The 24,767-nt window shown below is 38.4% G+C and overlaps 1 protein-coding gene across 2 annotated transcripts in view; it reads left to right on the top strand.

The window, feature by feature from the left end:
* dmd (dystrophin) overlaps positions 1-24,767 on the top strand; it is a 1,291,331-nt gene that overhangs the window by 942,759 nt on the left and 323,805 nt on the right. For both annotated transcript variants that reach the window (XM_048602828.1, XM_048602824.1), the window contains exon 50: positions 19,400-19,611. In XM_048602828.1, coding sequence (XP_048458785.1) covers positions 19,400-19,611 — 212 coding nt within the window. The remainder of the gene's footprint in view (positions 1-19,399; positions 19,612-24,767) is intronic.

Below are 24,767 nucleotides of genomic sequence, written 5' to 3'. Positions count from 1 at the left end.
CAGTCTGATACTAATTAGATTCTCAGCTCTCCACCTACTGGCACCTCATAATCTGAACATGCATTTAGAAGGGGAAAAGAATTCCTCAGCCCCACTATTTAAACAGATCACTAATCACTTCCAACTTACTTTATGATTAATGTCTACTAGATATTGTTCCAGTAAGTTGCTGAGTTTGGAGACATTTGTACTGTTATTCAAAGTTGCTGAAGTTTACAGGGAGTGGCGTAACATGTGACTGTTTTGATTCTGATTTTAACAGTTCTGTTCACACGACTTTAATTATGGGTGCTATAGTTTTAATACCCACACAGTCTGCAACATCCCAGGGAGAATGAGCAGATAAGGCACAGAAAGCAAGCTATTTAAAGAGGGAAGAGGAGGAAGACAGGTTCTGAGCAGGAGTTCATTTGAAGAAGCAATTCTACAACATCAATTTCAGCAAGTAACGATGTATATGACATCTTCATTTCACAAAGAAGATGCTGACATAAATGTGCCAACAGTGTAGGATTGCACATCTCATTTTTTGGGTGTTGCATGTACAAGTAGAGATGCTGCCAAACAGAATGGGGTACAGCAGAATATTTGGGAGCTTAAGCAATGTTTCCATACCCGGAATGAGGTCTTATTGTATTCATCAAGGGACCTGTTGTATCGTGCACAACCTTGCCATCACAAAAAGACAGCCTTTATCAAACAGGCAACATTGGACCGCAGTAACAATGACAGCCGCTCCAAACTCACCATTTAGCAACAGCCCACGCATCATAAGTTCCTGCTGCCACTTGCCATCACTGTTGGTGATACTGTGCATTGCAAACCAGCCATCCAGTGCTCGCACTGCACCTATGGAGTTGCTCCTTTAATGGCTGTAGCATGACTCAATGAAGATTGCTGACTTTTAGTGGCAGAGACTGCAGAAAAATACATAGGATGACCTCAGTCAGAAGTATCAGGTTTGCACTGCACCATCTCTGTGTAAGTAGCAGCAGTCTGGGCAGAACAAAAACATGAATCGCTGGAAAATCTCAGCAAGTCTGACAGCATCAGTGGAGAGAAAGCAGAGTTAACATTTCAAGATCAGTGACCCTTCTTCAGAACAGTTCTCTCCACAGATGCTGCCAGACCTGCTGAGATTTTCCAGTAAGTTCTGTTTTTGTTTCAGATTTCCAGGATCCACAGTTCTTTCATTTCCTTTAGCAGTCTAGACAGGCTGGATGGCTGACAGGCAACAACAAGGGCCAGTGGGATAGGAGCAGGAATGTTTTCATCAGGCAAGAGGATATTAGGGTTTGATTTCGTGACTGGTAACTTCAAACCTAGCAATGAATGGAAGAACTGGTTGTTGAATGACTTGGAGACTTGGGAAGCTCCTTTGAGCACTGGTATCTGCAGCAATGAGAGCATGTTGAAGTTTTCTGAATCCATTATGGCACTCCGACATTAGCACATTTCTTGTGCTGCATTAGAAGCTGAGTTATCACTTCATTGTGGTGATGGAATTATGTCCCACTTCCACATTAGAAAGGACAGGCTCCAATCTCCATATAAAACTGGTTACAAATGCATCCAAGCTCACAACATCAGCTACAGGCTTTCTGGCAAGCCTGCCAATGTGACAAGCATTTCCAAAACATTTCAGCACTCAGCAGTCTTCTATGCTACAGCCATTGAAGAAGCACTCCTTAGATGCTCTACTTTTTCGATTCACAGCCCTATCAAAGTGCTCATCTGAATCCCCTAGAACAAAACTCTCTCTCAACCCATAATCTGGTAAACTAACACTTCCTTTTGTTTATTTGAGATAACAAGGTGTAGAGCTGGATGAACACAGAGGCCAAGCAGCATCAGAGGAGCAGGAAGGCTGACGTTTTGGGCCTAGACCCTTCTTTTGTTTATTTTCTCTTTTCTCTCTGCTGTGTCTGCAGTTTGTTCATGCCCATACCTTACAATGTGTAGATCCATCTCTCAGCTAGCCTGTAAACCTTGGGCAGTGATATATCTGAGCCAGTGGCTGTGAGTGTAAAATGAAGTTTTAATGTTCCTTCTTCTTTATTGCTTTCCTGACATTACATACCTTTCTCTTCTATTGTTGCCTCATCAAATTACAGTTCTTGGGTATTTGACAAGAGAAAAGCCCAAGGGTAGGATTGTAAAGGGCAGTGGTTTGCAGTAGGGGGGGAAGCAAGACTGAAATATTTCACACATCTGCAGCTTCTATATCTGAAGAGTTTGTGGGATAAGGGGGAAATGGGATGGGACATAAAGGATTAGGTTGGAGCGTACAGTCAGCTCCCAATGCATTCAACCCTTCTGTTGGTCACAGATATAGTCATGAGAGCTTCATTGATGGTACTCAGTCTACTCCATTGCAGTAAGGACATATCTGTGTTGGTTAACTCCTGCAAACCCAGATTGAGCAACAACTTGTTTTCCAAGAGTAAGGGCAGTATATCAGTGAGTGAACTTCGGTATATTTAGGAGATGTTGAGCTTGAATGCATGAATATGTGTACAAGCTGTGAGGTGTGGGTGTAAGGCATGCAGCAGAGATGTGTGCCTGAAGATGAGGTAAAACTGTTAACTTCAAGCATAAGTTGTGATTGATGGAATTTGTTGGAAGGTGAGTGATGAGGGTATAACGTATTGAGCATTTTCCATGATGTAGCATTTTCCATGATTTAGCTGGTAGAAAATGGTAATTGAAAATGTATTCACTGAATATGATCCCTCATGAGGTCATTAAACTTTTTCTTGTCATTGCTTCAGTATCTTCAGATATATGCCCCTGCCATTGATCAAGATGGTAAGATCCCACTACCTTCTCAATGTTTCTCTCGAGGACTTTTTAGTTGCCACAGATAGATCAACTCCGTCCTTCTCTGCACCAATGTGTCGACATATCTAGTGCAGGCTTAGATCATTAGAACCTAGTTGCTCCTGTATTGTGCCATTTTCACTCTGTTTGCAGGTTAGACACACTTCCTTAGCCACTTAGTACAGCTATCATTAAACAGCTCTGCACAAGTGTGCAGCTACTTCATAGAGTATTGCTTGCTGACTGCACAATGCAATCATAAGTAACCTGACCTCAGGGTGGTGATGACAACGGAGGGCACTGAACAAGGGAGCTCAGCAGTGCTGTGAGAACACCACCAGCGGGTGGCAGTAGTGAGGGAGGGCAGGTGGAGCAGGCCAACACACTCTTAAATGAAATGAAAGTGTCTCTCGTGGAGAAAGGGTTGATGGGACGGGAGGAAAGACAGACAAAGGAATTCCTCACTCTGTTGTAACCTGAAAAATCCTTCCATGTCTTTAGTGTATAGAGTCCTTGCTTATCCTTAATTTTCCTTTCTGTTTGCATTGACCTGTGTTGAATAAAGAAAGTCCCTGCTTCATGATCTTTGGGCTGTATGTCTGTTCAAATCTTATGCCCATGCAACACTAAATTTACTTCCTGTGAGCCTAAGACACAGCGTCTTTAGTTTAATTACATATTGCAAATCCACACCTTATTTTCTGTACCTTGTGTTTTACAGCTTTTTTTTTCCCCACAGTCAACATGATGTAAACAAATGATCTAGTTAATATTATTAATATTTATGGGATCTTGCAGTACAAAAAATGGCTACCACATTTCCTACATGACCATAGCAACTGCAGTTTAAAAGTACAAGTGGTTGTACATTGATTTGGGGCTTCGTGCAGTTATGGCAGCTGCAATAGAATTAGTAGTCTTTTCTAAGTATTCGTTCTGCAGATTTCTTGGAAAATGGAATGGAATGTTTTCTGATATTCAAGCTACATCATCTGTGTCACTTGAAATTCTACCATGTGTTTCCAATATGTAGTCTGGTTTACCCAAAAGGATGCATGTCTAGCGTCAGCTAAGTTGAGACCTATTCCTGCCAGGAATTGGTAGTGATCCTCTATAATTTGCAGCATTGAAGTGAATCAACCTATTAAGTAAGGAAATTGGAAATTCAAACCCATTATAGATCTGCTTGTATTCATTTCTCTTTACTCAGTGATTTTAGACTTGGATGATCGGATGAAATATTTTCTTCGCATAGTAGGCATTTTAATTCATTTACAGCTCCCTTTAAATCCTAGTTTGACTGAGTATTCCAGCAATCTACTGCACCCAATCAACAAAGTGGATATAATAATAATACAAATTTGATTCTCTGTTTCCAAAATTTCCCATCATTGTTGTGTATAGGGACATTGAATTGCTGAAACAAAAAGAATGACACAATGTTAATGAACTGTTTGGAATAAAATGGCAACCAAACTCAACAGCATATGTTGATTCTTGAATGCCTGTTTCAGTATGTAGGGAGGTCATTTGGAGCACAAACCAAGGTGGGAATTAACACAAATTAAGGGTATTAAACATAGACATACCTCCTAATTTTTTATTTGTCGAGGAGGACATTTAAATCCTTCAAAAGTATCCCTTAAAAGTTTTCCTTTTTTTACATTACGTAGGTTTGGGTAAACTGTCAGGAAAACCTTTTTGTTTCAACTTAGTGGTTTGAACATACCAGGATGAATAGGAGTAAGTGTAGGTCAGTTGATCACTTAAACCTGCCCTGCTATTCAACAAGATATGACTCCTCTTCCATGCCAGCTCACCATAACCCTCAATTCTTCCAAATTTCAAAACTCTGTCCACCTCTTCTTTAAATACTTCCAGTAATCTATCTTCCATAACTCTGTGGGGTAGAGAATTTCAGATGTTTGCTATCCTCTGGGAAAAGACATTCTTCTACATCTCAGTGTTAAATGAATGGCCTCTTGGTCTGTAACAATGTCCCCAAGTTCAAGATTCCCGCACGAGTGGACACATCTTCTCAACATTTACCTTGTCGAGGCTCTTCATACTCTTATATTTGTCAGTAATGTCACCTCTCATTCTTTTAAACTCTAATGAACAAAAGCTTAACCTGCTTAGCCATTGTGAATAAATCACCCTCATCTTCCCAGGGATCACCTAGTGAATCTCTTTAGGTCTGCCTCCAATGACAGGATAAATACTGTCCACAGTACTCAAGATGTGACCCCACCAACACACTGTACAGTTGAAACAAGTCTTTCATACTTTTAAACTCCAACTGCCTAGCATTAGAGACCAAAATCCCATTTGCCTCCTTACTTACTTGCTGCACCTTTACATGCACAAGAACACTCAGCTTCTTCTGCGTTACTGTTTTTTTGGGGGACCTCCATTTAAATAATAGTCTACCTTTTGATTCTTCCTAGCCAGGTGCATGACATCATACCTTCCTACAGTAGATTTCATCCGCAGATACACTGCCATTTGTCCCCTGGCTCAAGTTCCCTTGCAGATTCTTTCTGTCCTCATCACAACATGCCGTTGCAAGTATTTTTACATTGTCTAAAAATGTGGATGTATTACACTTTACCCCCTCATCTAAGTCAATAATATATTAAAAAATTAATATAGATAATAAAACATTGAGGCTTTCAGACTAATCCTAGTTATAGACATTTTTCCAACCTGAAAAGCACCCGTTAATCCTGGCTCTATCTTCTGAGTCTGACTTGCCTCTTCTTGCTGCTTGATTTTCACATGCTAATTGGATGGATAGAGGTGGCTTTCCAACCGGTTAAGTTGTTGAATTGTTGGAGAGGTAGACTCTTAAAATAACACAAGATAGTCCTTAAGTGATGGTCTCATAGAAGAATCATCAAATTCTACTGTATAAAATAAGGCCATTTGACCCATTGTGTCTGTACTAGCTTCTGAAAGAGCTCCCAGCTAGTCCCATTCTTCAGTCCTATCTCCCTACTCCTCATAACTTTCTGTCTTCTAAGCTCCTGTGGTATTTGAAAGTATTTGGAACATGGCTTTCAAGAGCCTGGGAGATCAGGGACATGTATAGTCAGATATCTCAGTGAGTTGTTCTGCTGCCCTGCTTGCAATCAGAGCTAAGTCACGCAGTTGACGGTTGTTTGCTGCTACCTGGGTTTTGCCAACCTTCTGATCAACGTTATTGCCTTGTTTGGAACTAATTCGTGCATTGAAAGTGTTTAGTAAGCAATAGTATTTATATTAATCAACTGTCAGACATTATGAAATCTGGTGCTTGTATTTTTTCATGATTTTTTTTAATACACTTTTAGTTTTGAAGGTGTCACAGTCAATCAGTTGGTCACAAAATGTCCTGCTTTACTGGCCCGCACTCGTCACTTAACTACACATTCAAAAACAAGTCCCATTCATCGATTGTGGAACTGTCACATACATGAATTGGTTGCACTTTCCTGAGTAACAGCAGCAATTGGGCTTCAAAACCAATTCATTGACTGCAACGGAGTTTGGCAGGTTCTAAAGGTGTGAAAAGTACATGTGAGCATTTTGTTCTTCATTGATCTACTGATTTATCCTAAATTTATTTTCTGTTCCAAATCTTTCAGACCATTGGTGGTGGTCTCATCACATGATGCAAATCAGGGTTCTCCCACCACCATTGCCCTTCTGGGTAAGAAATGGGTGAAGTAGATCATTTCAGTGGGTGATAGAAGAGAAGAATAGGGATAAGTGTGAAATTATGAAAATTCATATCAAGATGTTTATTGAAATCCATTCAACATAGCAATATTAGGTCTGATTTTCCTTTGAAATTAGGTAGTTTGGGCAGTCGGGAATGGAAAACAGAACTAGTTCCTTTTTAATTTGCTGGCCTGTTGCACCCATCTAATGTCAATTCTATGGAATGCTGGAAGTGCCCACTCAAGGGTAGACATAGCTAAAAAAGATGATAATGACAGAGCAAAAATATAAATTACATTTACTGCTGTTACCATGACTACAGTACACATCCATATACAATGGATGGCGAGTATTCCAAGGACTGAGTGACACCACAAAGATAAATTTTAAAAACCAATCACAGAGATCCCATTTAATCAATGACAGCTTGATTTGCACTCCCCACTTGAATATTTATTTATTTATATTTGATAATTATTTATCAGAGGCTAGATGTGTCTCCCTAACATAGAGCGAGGCAGCCTGTTTATCCTGTTGGTGGCACAAGTCTGGAACAGTAGGGATTATCTACTTCTGCCAGGAACCCAAAGTGCAGAACAAAGCGATGGTGTACTTTTAACAATCTGTTTGTTTTCTGATTCTTGCCAAAACATTGATGCCAGTTTTCTTCAGTTTTTCTTCCCTTTGCCATGTCCTCTCTTAAGGCAGGCGATTTTCACTTGTTTGGCCTGGTGTTAAGTACTCTAAAAGGAGTCAATAGCCTTCTCTTCACTGTTCATGCAGCTGAAGAAACAGGGCCTATTTTCCATAGCATCAATCCTTGGGCACTCAAAGCAGCCACCTGTTTCGGTTCGAGGGCCCATCACAGCATGCAAATGTCATTTTTTGAAAAACATGACCAGAGGTTATACTGTGTGCATTGGAACAATTTCCACAATTGATAGAGCTGAAACGACCCCTCCAACATATTGTGAAATAACGTAAATTCTTACTGCTCCAGTTCTCAGTCCATTACCCACTCTGATATGATCGGAATCCATCAATTTACATATTATTGTCTGGGTCAGGCTGCTATTGACCAGTGTTAATACATAACGGTACTAGGATGCTCATTAGGCTCCCTGCAGCAAGTGCCCTATTTAAAGGACACCAGTGGCTCAGAGCAGCTGTCAACTCGATGTGGTAAAAAACATGAACCCCGCACTGCCCACACTCATCCATGGCATTCTTTAGGTGGGAGCACTCAAATAATCATGCATGTCTTGGAAGTGAAGTCTGATCAGCTGCGTGCTAGGAGTGACTTCAAAGCCATGTCTTATCCCACCCTTCCCCCTATCCACGGAAATGTACAGGCCTTCAATAACAGCCTGAAGAGGACACCCTGGCTGTTTGGTCTTTCCCTCACCAACCGAGGCAAACTAAAACTCATTGATCAAATCAATTATCACAAGGTTGCAATCGATGAGCACTACACCAGTAATGTCCCATGGTTCATCGAAGGTGGAAATAATCCTCACCAGTTGTAGCTTGATTTGAGGATGGTGTCGATATAGGTTCCACCATGGTCTTCATTTGACTGAATAGACTAATTCTCAACCCACAGATCTTTGGACACATGGGGATGTCCAACAAGTTATTGGCATCTGGAGTATTGGATTTGCTTCCCTTTTTCATCATCATTTCAAGGTTGCTACTCAAAGCATGATACAGCTTGATGGACAAGGTGTTGCCATTTTGAAGGATCTGTAGCATGTTTCAGACAGTCATTAATGTCAATGTTGTAATGTGGGAATACAGACCTGCACTACTTAGCAAATTATATGGTTGGCTGCAGAGCAGAGCAGGGCAATTTTATAAGCTGTAAAAACTATTATAGTCTTTCCCGTTACACTTCATTAGATAAGTAATGAGTTCCAGATAACAGTAGATTAGGGCTGTCAGAGTGACCATAATGGCCAATGCATCAGTAAATCCAAAAGTATTAGGATACCCATAGCAGCACTGCTATTCATTAACATTAATAGCTTTTGAATTATGTATCGGGGACAATCATATGCTATATTAACTATTTTCATGTTGCATCCTCAAATGAAAATTTTACCAAATTATACCTTTTGTAAATAAGCAGACCTGCCGAGTAGCATATGTCATGATCTAAATGTGCTTTGATAAGCTTATTAAATGTAACTTTGCCAATGAAGACTTAATTACAGTCTAGCTTTCATTAAATTCACCTCTCTAGTGGAGCCAAGAAGAAGTTTCTGCACCATATTTGAGGATGTGGCAAAAGCTAATTTTCTAATCAAATCACTGCAGATCGTGGTCAATGACAACAGCGAGAATACTGCAGTGAGTAATGGGAGCATTCATTTAATAAAAATCAAAGAAAATTGTAGATGCTGGCAATCTGAAAAGAAAAGCAAAATAAAACTCAGCACTTTAGCCTGCATCTATGAAGAAAACAGATTCATTTCAGATACTTCAGCAAAAATGAAAGAAAGGAACGAAATGGAGAGTGGGGCTGTTAAAACACACATTGCACAGGAAGTGAAGACAAATCACCTATGCAAAATATCCTATTTTATTTGTTTCTTTTCTCTTTTGTTCAGTCAATGGTTCACAGCCAAGCATTCACTTATATGCTGTCTTCAAAGATACTGCTTTGTCTGTCAAGTGTTTCCTACTTTTTCTGTTTCTGTATTTTGTTCAGTGCCTTGTGGCAAACGAGGCACTGCAGGACTCTGTTATCTAATTTACACTCTCTGCTCCAGTTATCAATTCTTTAACATATCAACATATTAAAATTTTAAGGACTCCGAAATATCTAATTAGTAATAATTGTGCATCTCCCTATGACATAATTGAAATATTTCAAAGTGCTTCACACAATGTGCATTTAATTTTAGCTTTGAAACAACCAACCCTGGGGAGGGGAAGGGTGGAATTTTAATTGCAATTTGGGTATATGAGGATAGCAGGAATCAAGTTATTTTCATCTTTGAATTTCAACATTTGCCATAAAGTCAGGAGCTCAACCACTGATCTCAATGCGAACCGTTCGCTGTATTGGCTCACTCACTGATATTCACACCCCAACAAGTTTTGATTTTCCAAGCAACCAAGTCCTTAAACTCTCAGAATAGCAAAATTATATTTACTGGGCATCGTTGACTCCAATGCTCATTAAAGCAATTGAATTGTGCGCTACATACAAACCATCCACTTGGAACCTCAAATAGCAATCAGAGCTCTACTGCTTATTAAAAGGAGCCAGCTGCAGAAAAGAGATGGGCGCTTTGGACGGCTAGCTCTGGGGCCTTTTCAAAATGTCAATGATCATATTGTTAAGATGATTGGAGTAGTAAGGCTGCAGACTCAATTTTGAGATTGGTGCAATCTTGTTAACACCATCTGAAACAGTGTAAATTAGTACCAGTTAATTACTTTTGGAGTGCAGTGAGAGTTGCACACAATCCAGTGCTTGCTTGCTGCAGGGGAAAAAGCTGCAAATTCAAGAATTTCTACGAAGAATCGCGATTGATTAATTCAACAAACAATCCAGATTTTTCTTTGCAAACAGATAACGACTTTTATTTTTGTGGTATCTTTAAGTAATAAGGTGTCCTGACATTCTGTGCAGGGAGATTACCAAGCAAAATTTGACACTAAGCCATATGAAGAAATATTAAGCCAGTGACCTAAAGTTTGGTCTTAAAGCTAAACATCGTAGATATTTTGGAGCAGGGAGGAGATGCAGAGGGATTTAAGGAAGGGAACTCTAAAGCTTAGAATCCCAGCAGCTGAAGGCATTGCTGGCGGTGTTGGAGTGATTAAAATCAACAAATCTCAAAAGGCCAGAATTGGAAGAGTATGGGTTTTCCAGGAGGGTTGTAGCAGGGATCAAGAATCTGAAGGATGAGGTCATACAGCTTGATGCTGTTGTGTAAGTGTGTGGGGAAATAAGATCAGTTGAGTGGCAGTTATAGCAGTATGTTATGAGCATGTGCGATTGGAAGTATGAGCTGATGGCTGTATTGTGTCAAGATGCCTGCATTGATAACAGAATGAGGTTGGAATATTTTAATATGATGATATCAGTCTCAGATTCAAATTGGCTGGGTTTTGAATTGGAAAGATTGGAGACTCAGAGGTGAAGTTCAACGTCAGGGGGCAAGACTCGATTGGAGCGGATTGGGGTCCATTTTACACCCAGTGGGTTTTACTTTCCATTGAATGAAGTCCGTAGAAAGGGAATCCAGTCAAAGGTGGAGTCAGTATTTAATTCACTGCCACCTACTTTCTGTCCAGCTGTTGATATTGTTGTCAATTTAGATTGTCTGTTTAAACAGTGGGTGGTTTTCATGCCTGTATTTTAATGGAACATCTTAAATAAGAATATTTTTGTTACTAGGCATGTGGGTTTGTAATGTCTAAGGGTAGATGTACTGTTACAGGTGCTATTTGCTTGGAGATGGTTAAAAATGGATTACATAGTGCAGTCTGCTGTGGATAATTATGAAAATTAGTTGACCGTGGACAATTATGCATAATTGTTTAAATGAGTTATCCTGGCTTTATGTGGACAACTTATTATCATAAACATGGATAGCTTCAGTTGCTCAGTTGGATATGTGTGAGGAGCTGAAAATGGAGTAGGAGTTAAATTTAATTGGTTCCAGACAATTAAAGGGAAGTGCTAGAATAGCTGGGCACAAGTTCTTGCAGCCTTGGCAATGTATCCAAAGATATTTTAGGCTTGATGGTATATTATGATAATGGTAAAAATTTTCAGTTTCCATCCTCTGATTTTAATACAGCAATTTTTTAATTAACTGGCACCTATGATCCACATAATCAATATAAAACCACACACTAACTAATAAAAACATAATGCAGGGAGTATATGCATCACTGTTGTACTTCATTTGCAGCATAAATCACTTAAATAATAATGCAACTTTACCTAAAATAAAACTTAACGGCAGAGAGCCTTCTCACTCACACTCTCAAGTAACTACTCAGATATTGCGGAGATTGCTATAATACAGTAAACTTCTGTTATTTCAGGTATATAATTTTTGCTGGTTTATTGAGTGTTCTGGTTCATAAGGTGTCAGTTAAGTCAAAGTTTGCTCTATCTGGATTTGTGTACTAAATGGTTTTAAAAAGGAATGGCATTGACTTAAGGGGCCACAGAGGTCATCTGAATAGGTTAGCCATTTGAAGAAAGCACCAACTTAAAAAAAATCAGTTTGAACTGAAATTAACATGTCATCAAAATAGCTGAAAGCAGTCACTCAGACCTGTATCTCCTGTTTGATTTACACCTTTCTGGAAGTTTCACACAAGGAAGCTGGGCAGGAGAGTATACAGAGCATCTATACTTCAGGCTATGGAGACGAAAATCAATTTGCACCAGCAGAATGGGGAGGCTTGCTCTCTTTCTCTGTCTCTCCTTGTTTCCCTCAGCCTCTTGAGAAACAATGCTTATTGATAAACCAAATTGGAGAAACATTGATTCAGCAAAACATCATCCAAAAGTCACCCAATCATTGACAACTCAAAGTCTTTTCCTAATTGCATCACAGTTGGGATACAAGACATCAATTAAACGATGGTACACCTCAAGGACTCTCAGGCATTTTTAAAAACTGAATTTTCTTGATCTTTTTGTGCAAAACGTTCTCTCCTTTTTAAGCTTTATACGTGTTTGTGTGTGACGTTTATTGTCAGTGTTATTAGGAAACAAGATTCTTCTTTCTTGCACTCAAGACTCTAACCATCTCCTTCATTTTTAAGTAGAACTAGGTTTTAATTGAAGTGTGATGTAGCTGCATGCTTAAAAAATTAAAGAAATTTATTGTGGTCATGTCTGGGGAGTTAACAGAGGAGAACTAAAAAAAAACTAATTTACCTCTACTACAAAATGCAAATTCCCAAATGATAATTATCTGTAGAAAACCTTTATCTCACCTCTCCCACAGAAAAAATGAAACGGGATCCTTAAAATACAAATTCAGTTTCTGACTTTTTTTTTCTTATCACTATTTCCATGTTCTGTGGACACTAATAATATATTAATATTAAACATACAAGGCTTTTTCATAAAAATCATATTCCATTTTGATCATTACGTTTCTAATTTTCTTTTATATTTGCTCTTAACAATGTGTCCACTATAATATTGTTATTGCCTGTTACATGAATGATCTTCATATAATAAAGTTATAGCATTAAACTCCAACAAAACAGCATGAAATTATTGTCATGTGATGTCTCCAAAACTATAAAGAGCTATGGTCTTTATAGTCACCCCAAAACTGTTGAATATATCGTTTTCTAGACTTTTGAGATCCCATACCAAACTCTGTGGCTCCTTTTGCACCTTTGAGTATTCCTGCAAACACATATTTGGTTTGCAAGAAAAATAAATGACTGGCCATTGAATCTCCTTCTCGTTCTCTCTTGTAACAATACTTTACCAACACTGATGTTCCTGGCATCGACAACCAGTTGTAAATGACATTTCTGAGGAAGGGTCACTGGACCAGAAGCGCTAACTCTGTTTTTACTCCACAGATGCTGCCAGAACTGCTGAGCTTTTCCAGCAATTTCTGATTTTGCTATACTGCATTTATTTTAATAACTATAAACTGAATGAAAGTGGGACTTCTGTCAGGAGAGATTTACACTTGAAAATCGAATGCTGCATTTTTTTAAAACATGTGATGTAGTTTTTTTGAAGCAGTGAGAGGTGAATTCAAGTAGCACAGAGTCTTTTCAGTTCAGGAAATTCCACCTGACAGCAGCTTTCTGAATGGTTGAGCTATAAGAGTTTAAAAAGTTGCAAAGAAGACTTCAGGCAGAAAATATCTGGATATCTCTTTCCCCCTGTTTGTCCAACTCCTTCACACCCTCTCTCCATGTTGGGGAAAAATATGAAAGAAACTCTGAAATGAGAAGGACTAGGTCAACCTGATTGACCATCAATGGAAAGTAACTGTCCTTGTAGACACAGCTATGATGAAAAGCCTGTGGAAAAAATCTTTCCAACTTGTCGCCTGGACTGTTGAGTTTTGGAATTTTGTTAACTCTGACTATTCTTTTTCTGTTCATCATTTATGTTTCAAACCATTTATGTTTTGGTTGGCTTTATGTGATCATTTGGGTGTGTACTTGGGTTTTGAAGCTTAGTTAAATTGCATTAGATTAATAATCGTTTATTTTATCTGCTCTCATTAAAGTGTGTTAAAACAAAGAGCTGTTTCATTGATACCGCTAAAACCTGATGTGAGTATCTTTTCTTATAAGTAGTAGTCAGCCGTGCAAATTGGTCATTTTTGTGGTTTTATTGGGACTTTATACCCTTATACATTTTGTGATGACTTATATAACAGTGGGGCACAATTATCCATGCACCCTTCCCAGTTAAGCTCTGATACAGTTTAAATGGCTTGTCAAGACAAATTTTTCGGAACAGCTAAAGCCAAGTTAGTAGTAGCTAATTCTTTTGTCCATTCAAAATGTCTTGCCTTTATAAAGAAACTTGCTAAAGGCAGCACCAGAGCACTGAAATTTTTGAAGAAACTTGCAGGACATTTTGTTGTGTTCATTTTTTTTTTGCTTTTTTTCTTATCCCACAGTCTGTAAGTTACATTTGCTTTGGCAACTTCACTTTTAACAAAATTAACTCTTTATTAATCAAAAAATTTGTTCAAGTTTTGTAAATGCTATACACAACCTTATCATCAATATAGGCAACACAGTTGCATAATCCTTCAATAACCTTGTTGATTAATTATTAAAGAATTTTTACATTACAATTGGCATGATGTTTCATTGATGATGTTTGTCCATTGTTACAAAAGCTGAAATTTCTTTGTATATATCCATCAATAGAACTTGTCTATGTACTTTCAACAAGTCATTTTTTGTGACATAACAACAGGAGTAGGTCATTTAATCCAATCAGCCTGATCTGCCATTCAATATGATCATGGCAAATCGAATGATTACACCAGTTTTTGAAGAACTGTGCAGTCAAGTTTCAGTAGTTTGTGTAGGACGATTACCAAAAATAGAGGCAGGGCAATTGTACATTGTTATAGTTATGGTTATGACAACCTGATTTCAAGAAATTAGACCTTTAAGAGAAAGTATTGCAGAAGGGAGGAGCATTTGTGGTAAGAGTATTGGAGGAAAACAGAGTTGAAAGGAGTGAAGTAAAAGGAGCCGTAAACAGTTCTCAAAACAAAATTTCTGTAATTTGTCTCGCCAACACAGAAATAATAGTGCAGTTAGACACTCTGTTCTCCTATTTAGAAGAACAACAGCAGGAACTTGTAAGACTATTTGAGATGTATAAGGATATCTGTAGAAATACACCTGAATATACTACCTTAGCTAAGCACGACATCATCGGTGAGTCAGTACCAATAAAACAACACCATTATTGAGCCCAGAGAAATCAACAATGTTACAATCCTGGTTGATAATGCTATTACTGGATAAAGTTGAATCGCAGACAGGAACCCTGCTGGATAGATCATAACTTTATTTGTTTTGGTTTTAACAAAGTCATCTCTCTCCGAACCATAATCACACAATGTTTCAGATTGTGCTTTAACAACAAAACAGGAGTTTATAAAGGCACAAAACAGAAAAAGAACAAACCAAACTATTTACATATAATAAAAACAGAAAGGTTTTAAACATACTGTCAAAATATAAACCCATTAATCCCAAAACGTTGCTTTATAAGTTGAAAAGAAACAAAACACCTTTTATATAGCATGCAAACACCCCAGTTGAATGCTTATTTACAGTAATCAAAATGTCACTCATAATAATCATACCACTACTCCTGTATGTAGCACTTCAGTAGGTTTAATTCACCTGAGACTTCACTTGTTGAACTGGAACAGTAATCGCTTCTTCCTGGAGTTACCACACCCTATCTTCTATTTGGTTGTTATCTCAACACTTCTGATTTTGAACTGACACTAAATGTTTTACAACAAGGTAATCTAATTCATTAAATCTACCATTCCCATTTCAGGAATATTGCTGTATATAGTCACCCTAATCCAAGGTGTTCCCAAGACTAACACACCACTGTAAATTAGAAATGAAGCTTAAAGTTATGGGAATTTCCCTCAAGTTTTAAAAAAAATTCAAAATGCTATTAACAAACCTTTGATGCTCCATTATATACATGCTGAGTCTCAAGTAATCTAAAAGAAACAAAATTCATTAGTGCACAAGTCCACACACCCTACACTCGGACTCCACAAACTATTTTTCAAAGAAATCCCTGTGGTTACAGTAATACTTGCAGATTAACTATGAACTTTAGATATACACAAAAACCTACCAGTTACTGACTCAAAGTCAGTTTACACCATAATAGTTGGAAAAAAGGGTCCAATACATGCTGGAAAACACTTGTATCAACCTACTCAAAGCAGTTGGAGTTCACCAATAATGGTAGTTCCTTAACCAGATGAATGAACTAGATTTTGCATAGACTATAGAAAAATTGCAACTCATGCAAATAAATTCATGGCCAGCTCTACAATTAGAAGATTATATCAATAGGATTGGCAATGTCTCATTTCTTTCAAAGATTGATCTACTGAAGGGGTGCTGACAAGTGCCATGAACATCAAGCGTTAAAGAGACATTCACTTCTGTTATATCAAATGGGTTATACTAATCTGGGAGTCGTGCTATTGGGTTAGAAAAAATGCCCCAGCTGTGTTGCAAAATGTTTATGAATTGAGTTGTAGCTGAAATACCTGAGTGCGTAATTATTTTAATGCTGTATTATATAGTACCACATAGGAAGAACATGTAAAGCAATTAGAAGACCAGTTTATGTGAATTTGAAAAAGCAAGAATATCTTACCTAGGACATATTGTAGACTAAGGGCACTGAAATTGAAAGTTCTAATTAAATTCCCTGTTCCTAAAACTAAATTAGAAATGTCGGGATTTTTCGGAACATGAGAGCTTTACTGGAAGTTTTTGTGCAATTTCAGCATGTTAGTTGTAGTTTAACAAAGTTATTAAGCAAGCAAAAGTGACACAATCAGCAAAATGCCAAGCAGCTTTTGAGAATGTGAAGGCAATTGTAATAAATAAACTAATGTGATCTCCCCCCACCACCCGATTTTCCAGACCTTTCAAAATGATGATTGATGCCAATGACTTGGGAGTGGGTGTCGTCATTTACAAGATGGCAAGTCGGAAACAGTGAAGCCATTGCGGTATATTTTGAAGAAACTAAACCAGAGGAAATAAACTACTGTAGAAAGAGATGGGATTATTATTGACTCCTCAACACTTTGAAATCATGTCTGACACTGACCATAATCTTTAAAAAAAAATTTCCATTGTTTCTTTTCATTATCTTTTGCCTCTCTTTCCATTTCTCTTTGTTTTTATTTCTTCTCTCTTTCCAGCTTAGACTTTGTCATTTCCAGTGTTATTTTCTTTTCATTCACTTCTCTTTCCATTACTCTTTTCATTTTCTTCCAATTCAAACTTTTTATTTTCATTTCCACATGTCTCTCATCCTCTTGCTTGACTCATCTCATTCTCTTTTTTATTTTGAAGCCATTTGTTTTTTTTTCCATTTCTAAATGAATCTTTGCTAAGTTTAGTCGTGCCAACTTAATTTCAGGTTTCTCTGCTTTTTTCCCTTTCCAGCTAGATTTCACACTCTCCCTCATCTATTTTGTGTGTAAAAAACAATCTATTACAACCCACCAGTGGTCCCTTTTCTCCAATTGATTCAAATCAGATTTTATTGCCCATTCAGAAATGCATTGTGGGTACACATCTTATTAATTAAAAATTACATAAATTCCATCCTCATTCCCGTCTATCATGACTTGAGGGTGGAATTACAATGAATAGGTAACATTCGCCCAGGAACCAGTCTTAACATTAAGTTTTATTTTTGGCCTAGAAATCTCCAATATAGTAATAGATTCCAGATCAAAATTTTATTCAGCTGTGTTCATTATACTCCTTAAAGTTGAAATCCAATTTAAATTACCTAAAGATCAATAGTTATAGTTCCTCTTTGCACATCCCACTTGGTAAGAGGTACGTTTGTAAGAGCTAACTCAGAAGTTGTGCATTTATAGACTAAATTCTCTAGCAAATACTGACAACTCACACGCGAGCATTAAATGATCCGCTGACCAGTATTGCCTGCTTACTAGGTGCAAAACATTTCTTAAAACATCATCACAAAGACACCAAAAGTAAAATTTAAGTTCTGTCCTCTTTCTAAGTGCAAAGGGGTTAGGAAAATGTATGAAAAAGAATGTTAGTCTATTGGATTGTGGATTTAAAAATGGGAGAAGATGCTGCTTTCAACCAAAGGACTTTGAAAGAAGGTGTTGCAAATTTTTTGTCAATGTAATATCCATCTCATTATGTGTTGTATCTGCAAGATGGCTTTATTCAAGTAGAGGGGAGAATCTAAAACACCTCAGCTCACGCCTCAGGTGTGTATCCAGGGGCAGTTTTGCCCGTGCTTTTGTTTGTGTTTTATCAACCAGGAATAGTCATTCTGTTCAGGAGCACTCAACTTAGGAACAACTTCTTGATTGGATCCTTGGTGAGTGGCTGCAGCTTTGGGTTTGGAAATCTATAGCCTGTGAAGGAGAAACCATCTTTCATTCTGTCTTCTATGAAGTAAAAGAAAATTTCAAACAACCAGCTGCACACTCTCTCTCTACGAATTCACTCTTTGAAAGGAAAAAGGGAAAAGGCACCTTCAGAGACTCTGTGAGCATGAATCCATCACCAGCAAATGAAAGGTTGAGGATCATTGTGTCCTCCTCAAAGAGTCAAAAAGGAACTGAAGGAAAATATCTCCTCAATTTCTGTAATTCAGACTGGCATCAGAAATGGGCTTCCCTGATTTTGTTTTATTTGTTCCTTCCCCAGCTGTGTTTTATCTTGTCTCTTTGTGTGTCTGTTTGTATGTGTATGGGGATATTCTAAAGAGGATAAACTTAAGCTATGGAGAGGTATAGGTTTATAATTTGTGTTTTTTTTTCTGCCATCAATTAAGAACAGTCTTTTTTCCTGTTAAATGCAGAAACCTGATGAGTGTTTTCTTTTCACTTGAGTTTGTCAGTCGAATACATTTTGGACATTGATTGAATCTTTATATGTCTGTGGCATTGTGGCAACTCTAGGAATAGTAGGGCTTGGTTTCCAGAGCAGTACCCCCTGCACCACCCCTCCCCCACCCCTGCCAACCCCACCATTTCCCGTGAGCATGACACCAGAAACAAGAATAACTTCTGTTAGTGTGCATTATGGTAGGAATCAACACTTGAATAAAGTAAAACTGAATAATCTGTTGCGCTAGGTGGGCCATCTCTTTCACATATGGAACACAACCTTGAACTGGGGGTCATAGTCTAAAACTAAGGGTCAGCCAATTAATACCGAGACGAGGAAAAAATATTTATCAAAGAGTTTTACATCTTTAATTCCCTTCCTCAAAAGTCAATTAGTACAGAATCTTGAAATATTTTTAAGGCAGAGTTAGATAGATTATTAATCCCAAGGGATGGAAGATTATCAGGGATTTGCAGGAATGTGGATTTGAGGTTAAAATCAGATCAGTCAATATCTTATTGAATGGTGGAGCTTGCACAGATTCAGGCTTTGCAGCTGTTTTCATACTTGTAACAAACGAAATGTAAAAGATGACAAAAGATTTATTAATATCTTAGCATGCCAACTGCAATGGATTTCCTTGCACAATTGCTGAATGTTTACATCCTTGTAATAAAATTGTTCTTTGATGTAGCCTTTTCGCTTAATTTTCTTCCCCTTTTCCCTGCAGTTGAAAAAGTTCAAAATCAGTGGGACGAGGTGCAGAACCGGTTACAGTCCCGCACTCAACAGCTACAAGAAATGCTGAAAGATTCCAACCAGTGGCTTGAAGCCAAACAAGAGGCAGAGGAACTCATAGAGAAAATCAGAACCAAGCAAGCCTCCTGGAAGGAAATTTCCTATACAATGGAGATACTAATGAAGCAGAATGCAGATGTTAAGGTAAATCAAATGGCTTTCTAGATTTCTGCAGCCGTTATATTTAGGTAGATAAAGCAAAAGGATAAAAATGAAAACTGTCTTTTCCCATTTCTCCTTCTCCTCCTCCTCCCTCAATCACAACTTAAATTTTACATTACAAGAGCCCTATCAGTCAGCATTTGGTGCTGAGCTGAGTAAGTTACTAGGACAATTGTCCAAATGCTTGGTTCAAGATAGATTTTAAGGAAGGGTGTCGAAATGATTTTAGAAACAAGCCCTAAAGCTTTAGGACCTTTGCAGCTGAAGGCATGGAATGAAGGATGCTCAATAGACCAGAATTGGACAAGTGCAGAGGGTTATAAAGTTGGATAAGGCTGAAGAGAAGGGTGAGATCATGGAGACATTTATAAATCAGAATGAAAATTTATAATTCAAAGTGTCACATATATATAATCCCTGAATCTCACAATCAATGGGGAATGTGAAGCAATAGGACTTAAAACATAATCAACGTGTTCCAAACACATTTATGGTTTTGTATTTACTGCTGTTAAAATATAAGTGATGTTAAGTAGTCAAACAGTATTTGATAAATCAAACATAAAGCTGTACTCGCTGTTTATTATAAATTAGACAGAACACTATATGGAGAAAATGTTGATCCTTGAGCAGCTTTTCATTCTGCCTTCTTGTTAAAGTAAAGACCATTGCAAAATGAAACATCCTGTTATGCAATTGAGTAGTAAAACAGAAGTTTTAGGTTGGATCTTCATCAACTCTATTAATTTAATAGAATGGGCTCATATTGGGCTCAGGGCATCATTTTTTATTTATGTTGACCTTTCGGTGAACACCTTTACTCATTTACTTATTCAAGTCATTATGTATGATCATGTTGGTTAATGTAACAGACATGGGCAAGTGTAATCATGCAGCATTATAGTTTCCGTGGAACTGCTTTCACCAATCTACCTTTGTGATAAAAAGTTTAAAATTTGGAGAGTGTTACACCCAATTTAAAAGTGAAATTAAGGTAATGAAGCACTTTGAATGTGCATTTGATTATTCAGATGTAACATGATAATAAATGGGGCCTGGAAGTTAAAAAATTATGTGTCATTAGTGTAATTATGCAAATTCATTACATGAAGTCATGTAAGGAAGGAAATAATGGGCTTGTAATAGGCTAACCCATCAAACATTCATTACAACAACCTGTTATTAATACCTAAACCAACGACCTATAGGAGGCAGTAAATTAGATGCCAGGTAGTGTAATCCAGGTGACACGAATTGACATTACTTTCAATTCAAAACAAATGCAATTACAAGTTTTTTCTTCATGTACCTCATTCAAAATGAATCAGGCACAATATTGTACTATGATTTGTAGTGAGCTTCTTTTGAATGTTTAGCTTGTTCTTAGTTTTTTTTTAATATAGGTAAATGCAATACCAGAATGACATTGAAGGAGCAAACATAACCTTCCCTCCCCACCTAAACCCACACATTGAAGCCTGATAAGAAATTGTAATGTATGATGGCAGGGAGGGTCCATTCTTCTGACAGACAAGGGGCAAATTTTCTCCTGCCAGAGTGGGTTGATATTGCTGCAGACAAGTTATAACACTCAACATGCTGATGTGTCAGAAAGCTGACAGGAGCCCACGAATTTCTGCATTCAACTGTAGAACTGTTTTTGAAATATGGGAAAACCACATGAGACAGGTAAGTATGCTATTAACACGGGCTGCAAGCAAATTAAGTGGATTGTAACCCTTGATTCTGCCTTTAACTTGTCAGTGCCTGGGTTGCTTGAAGTACACCAGGTTGAGCAAGGCCAGAGGACAGTAGGAATTGATGGGGCTGAGCAATTGACGGAGTGGAAAATCTTCCAGTGCAAAGTGCTTCTTTGCCTAAGTGAAAGGCTTTTGGACTTGATCTGAGTGTGTGTTTTTTTACTGCTTTGGAGTAACTTGGAAGGATATTTCTGCAACCTTAAGTCCCTAAGTTTGATCTGCTCCTTGATAGCAGCATGGCAGTTGCTGTGATGGGGAACAAGAAAAGCAACAGCAGTAATACCAGCCGTAGCAGGCAATGCCTTAACCGCCTCCTGCTCCATGGGACAGAAGAAATGAGCCCAGAGCTCCAGCTCATAGGAACCTGTACGCTGAGCTCGGGATATATAGGCTAAGGAGTAGCTTTCTCAACACAAGTGAGCACCAGTACCCTGGGAGTGTTAGAATTTTATGCCAGATGGTTACTGACGATCTGGAGCAGAAAACCTCCGTCCAAGTGAACTCCATGATTGAGGTTACGAGAGCCATAAAATCTGCAGCTTCCCTCATGCCTGGGAATCCCAAAGGTCTGCTGAATCATAGATTGCATGTAAATGGCAAAAAAGGCACCCTCAAACGAACTGTCAGCATTTAACAACCAACTAGGAACGCACATCATTAATGTTCAGCTCATATACAACACTGAAAGTTTGTCCAACATGTCCTGGAAGCCACCATGATGCCTTCGTCTGGTGTACAACATAACTTCATACTGACAGCTCCTTGGAGACATGACCTACCATCTGAGAACATGCCCAATGCCTATGGCTCAGGAGCCTTACCAATGATCTCCAGGAACTGAAGGCATGTGAAAATACAAGTGGTCATTAAACAGGCATTTGGGATGTGAAAGATGAGATTCAGGAGCCTGAATAGATCTAACATCCTTCAGTATATGTACCAGTTTGGGTTTTTCAGGATTGTAGTGGTTAGCTGTACCTTGCACAGCAGAGAGGACTACGCTGCAGCAGGAGGAGCAACAGGAGATAGAGGTGGAAAACCCTGATATGACCAGGGCATCTGCAGCATTCATTTAGCTACCAGGAATGCACAGGACAGACTCATTCAGGCACGGTCAACTGATCTGAGCTAGTGCAATCTCCTGGTCAGTCAATGCTGAAACAACATGGAATATCCTGCCCTCAGCATAATGTAATCCCACAGTGAACTGGTCATCATGTCACTCATACCCAATAGTCATCTTTTCCTCTTATCATCCTATTTACACTGGAGCTGAAGGTCATTTAACAGGAAACAAGTTACAATGGGGACTATGGGACCCTGCCTGAAGCTTTGAAGTAAAGTTTATGTTCCTAAATGTCAAACGAGAAGTACCAGTGTAACAGTGTCAAACATCCTTGTGATAACCTTTGTACAGTTATAAGTTCTTTCCCTCCCTTTTCCAATTGTGCCAAATTGATGCAAACCCAGTGGTTTCAACAAAACTGAAGGCAGGCTCTCATTCACCTGTCCTGACTGTTGGATTACTCATGGCTGATGCCCTCTGGATTTTTGGAGCCTCTGAGGTTTAAGCCACAGATTGCATCACCAGCATCTTAGAAACAGAAGTAGGCCATTTAGCCCACTGGGTCTGCTCTCCCATTCAATGAGATCATGACTGACTTGATAATGCATAAGTCCAACTTTCCTGCCTTTTCCCCATAACTGTTGATTCTCTATCAATCTGGCTACCTTGACCCTTAATATACATCCTGATCCAGCGTCTCTGCAGTCAGTAATTTCACAGGTTTGCCACCTTTTGAGAGAAGAAACTCCTTAACTCTGTCTTAACTGAGCAACCACTTACTCTGAGATCATACGTTATGGACCTAGACTCTGCCACAAGTGGAAATAATCACACTGAATCTACCTTATCTTGTGCTTTAAGAATATTATATCTTTCAATAAAGTCAGTTTCAGTCTCCTAAACTTCAGTGAGTACAGATCCACCTACTCATCTCTCCTCCATACCTGGGATCAATCCTATGAGCCTCCTCTGGACTGTGTCCAATGCTATTATATTTTTCTTTAGAGAAAGGGAGTAAAGCTGTTCACAGTATTCCAGGTGTGGTCTGGCTGGAGCTTGTACAGTTTTAGCAAGACTTCCCTACTTAGGTAATTCATTCCCTTTGAGATACTTTGAACCTCTTCCACTGTGTGTAAATCAACACATTAAAATTCAATTTAACTTCAGAGTTGAGAAGCAGTTCAGTGTCATAATTGGGATAAAATTAACACTCACTTCAACAAATGTCTGGTAAATCCTTTTTTAATTCGCTTAAGGTTTTGATGTGGCATTTGAAAGAGTTCGACATGACAGGATTATTAGCAAATTTGAAGCCTCTTGAATAAAAGGGTCAATGGATGTAAGATTAGCTGAGTGAAACGAAACAGAAAACCATAGTTATGTTATTCAGCCTGGTGAATGCTACACAGTAAGGCAACCCAGTGGTCAGTGTTAGGATCCCAGCTTCTCCAGATATATATATATATGAATGACCTTGATGTGGGTGTCCGTGCACAATTTCAAAATCAGGGGATGACACAAATCATGGAAATATCATGAAATGACACTTAACTGCTTCATGCCCTGTTGTCATTGGCCACCCTGTGACCCACAGATACTGACTGTCCCTGCCTTGGTGAAAAGCAAGCCTGCATTGATATTGCTCCTTCTGATATCACAGCACGTCTGAGAGCAATTTACGTTTATTGAAAGAAATGCAGCAGCCAGTTGGGGTACAGCAAGATTCACTATTAGTTTTCAAATAAGTAACCAGATAGTTTCTCTTGCTGGCATTGGATAAGGGCTCAATGTTGGCCAGGATACGTGACATCATGACACCATCTTTGTTGCTGCAGCATGAACATATCACCAAAGCTCCTACTGCTGTTAAACACTCTTGGTCCTTCTTGGGAACATAACATTTTTGACTCCAAATTCTAAAATTCTTTTCACCCTTTTAAAATGGAGGTCAAACTATTGGAATTCAATGGTGGTTTGAACAATTTCCTGCCTATGGGCTTTTAGCTTCCTTTCCATGTACCTAAGTTCATGTTTGAAAGGTCCTGAGTGAACCTTTGCTTTTACTCTGCATTTTCTTACATACAAAATGGTAACCTCCTTTACTCAGTGTTTCTAAGCTGAACTGCAATTTCTCTGACATAATAGAAATTTTTTGAGAATCCAGTTATTATTCGTTATTCTGTTTTATGGCGTTTTGCCTCATAAATTTTACTGAAATTTTACAATCTAACTGTTGTTAAACTTTCAAGTGCGTCATCTCTATCGAAAACTACTCAAAGCGATTTTGAAAAATATTGTGTGAGAAATACCCA

Source organism: Rhincodon typus, chromosome 11 (assembly GCF_021869965.1).
Source record: "Rhincodon typus isolate 14 chromosome 11, sRhiTyp1.1, whole genome shotgun sequence".
NCBI lineage: Eukaryota > Metazoa > Chordata > Chondrichthyes > Orectolobiformes > Rhincodontidae > Rhincodon > Rhincodon typus.
Note: the sequence above shows the minus strand (reverse complement) of the source record. Positions and strands in the feature narration are given on the sequence as shown.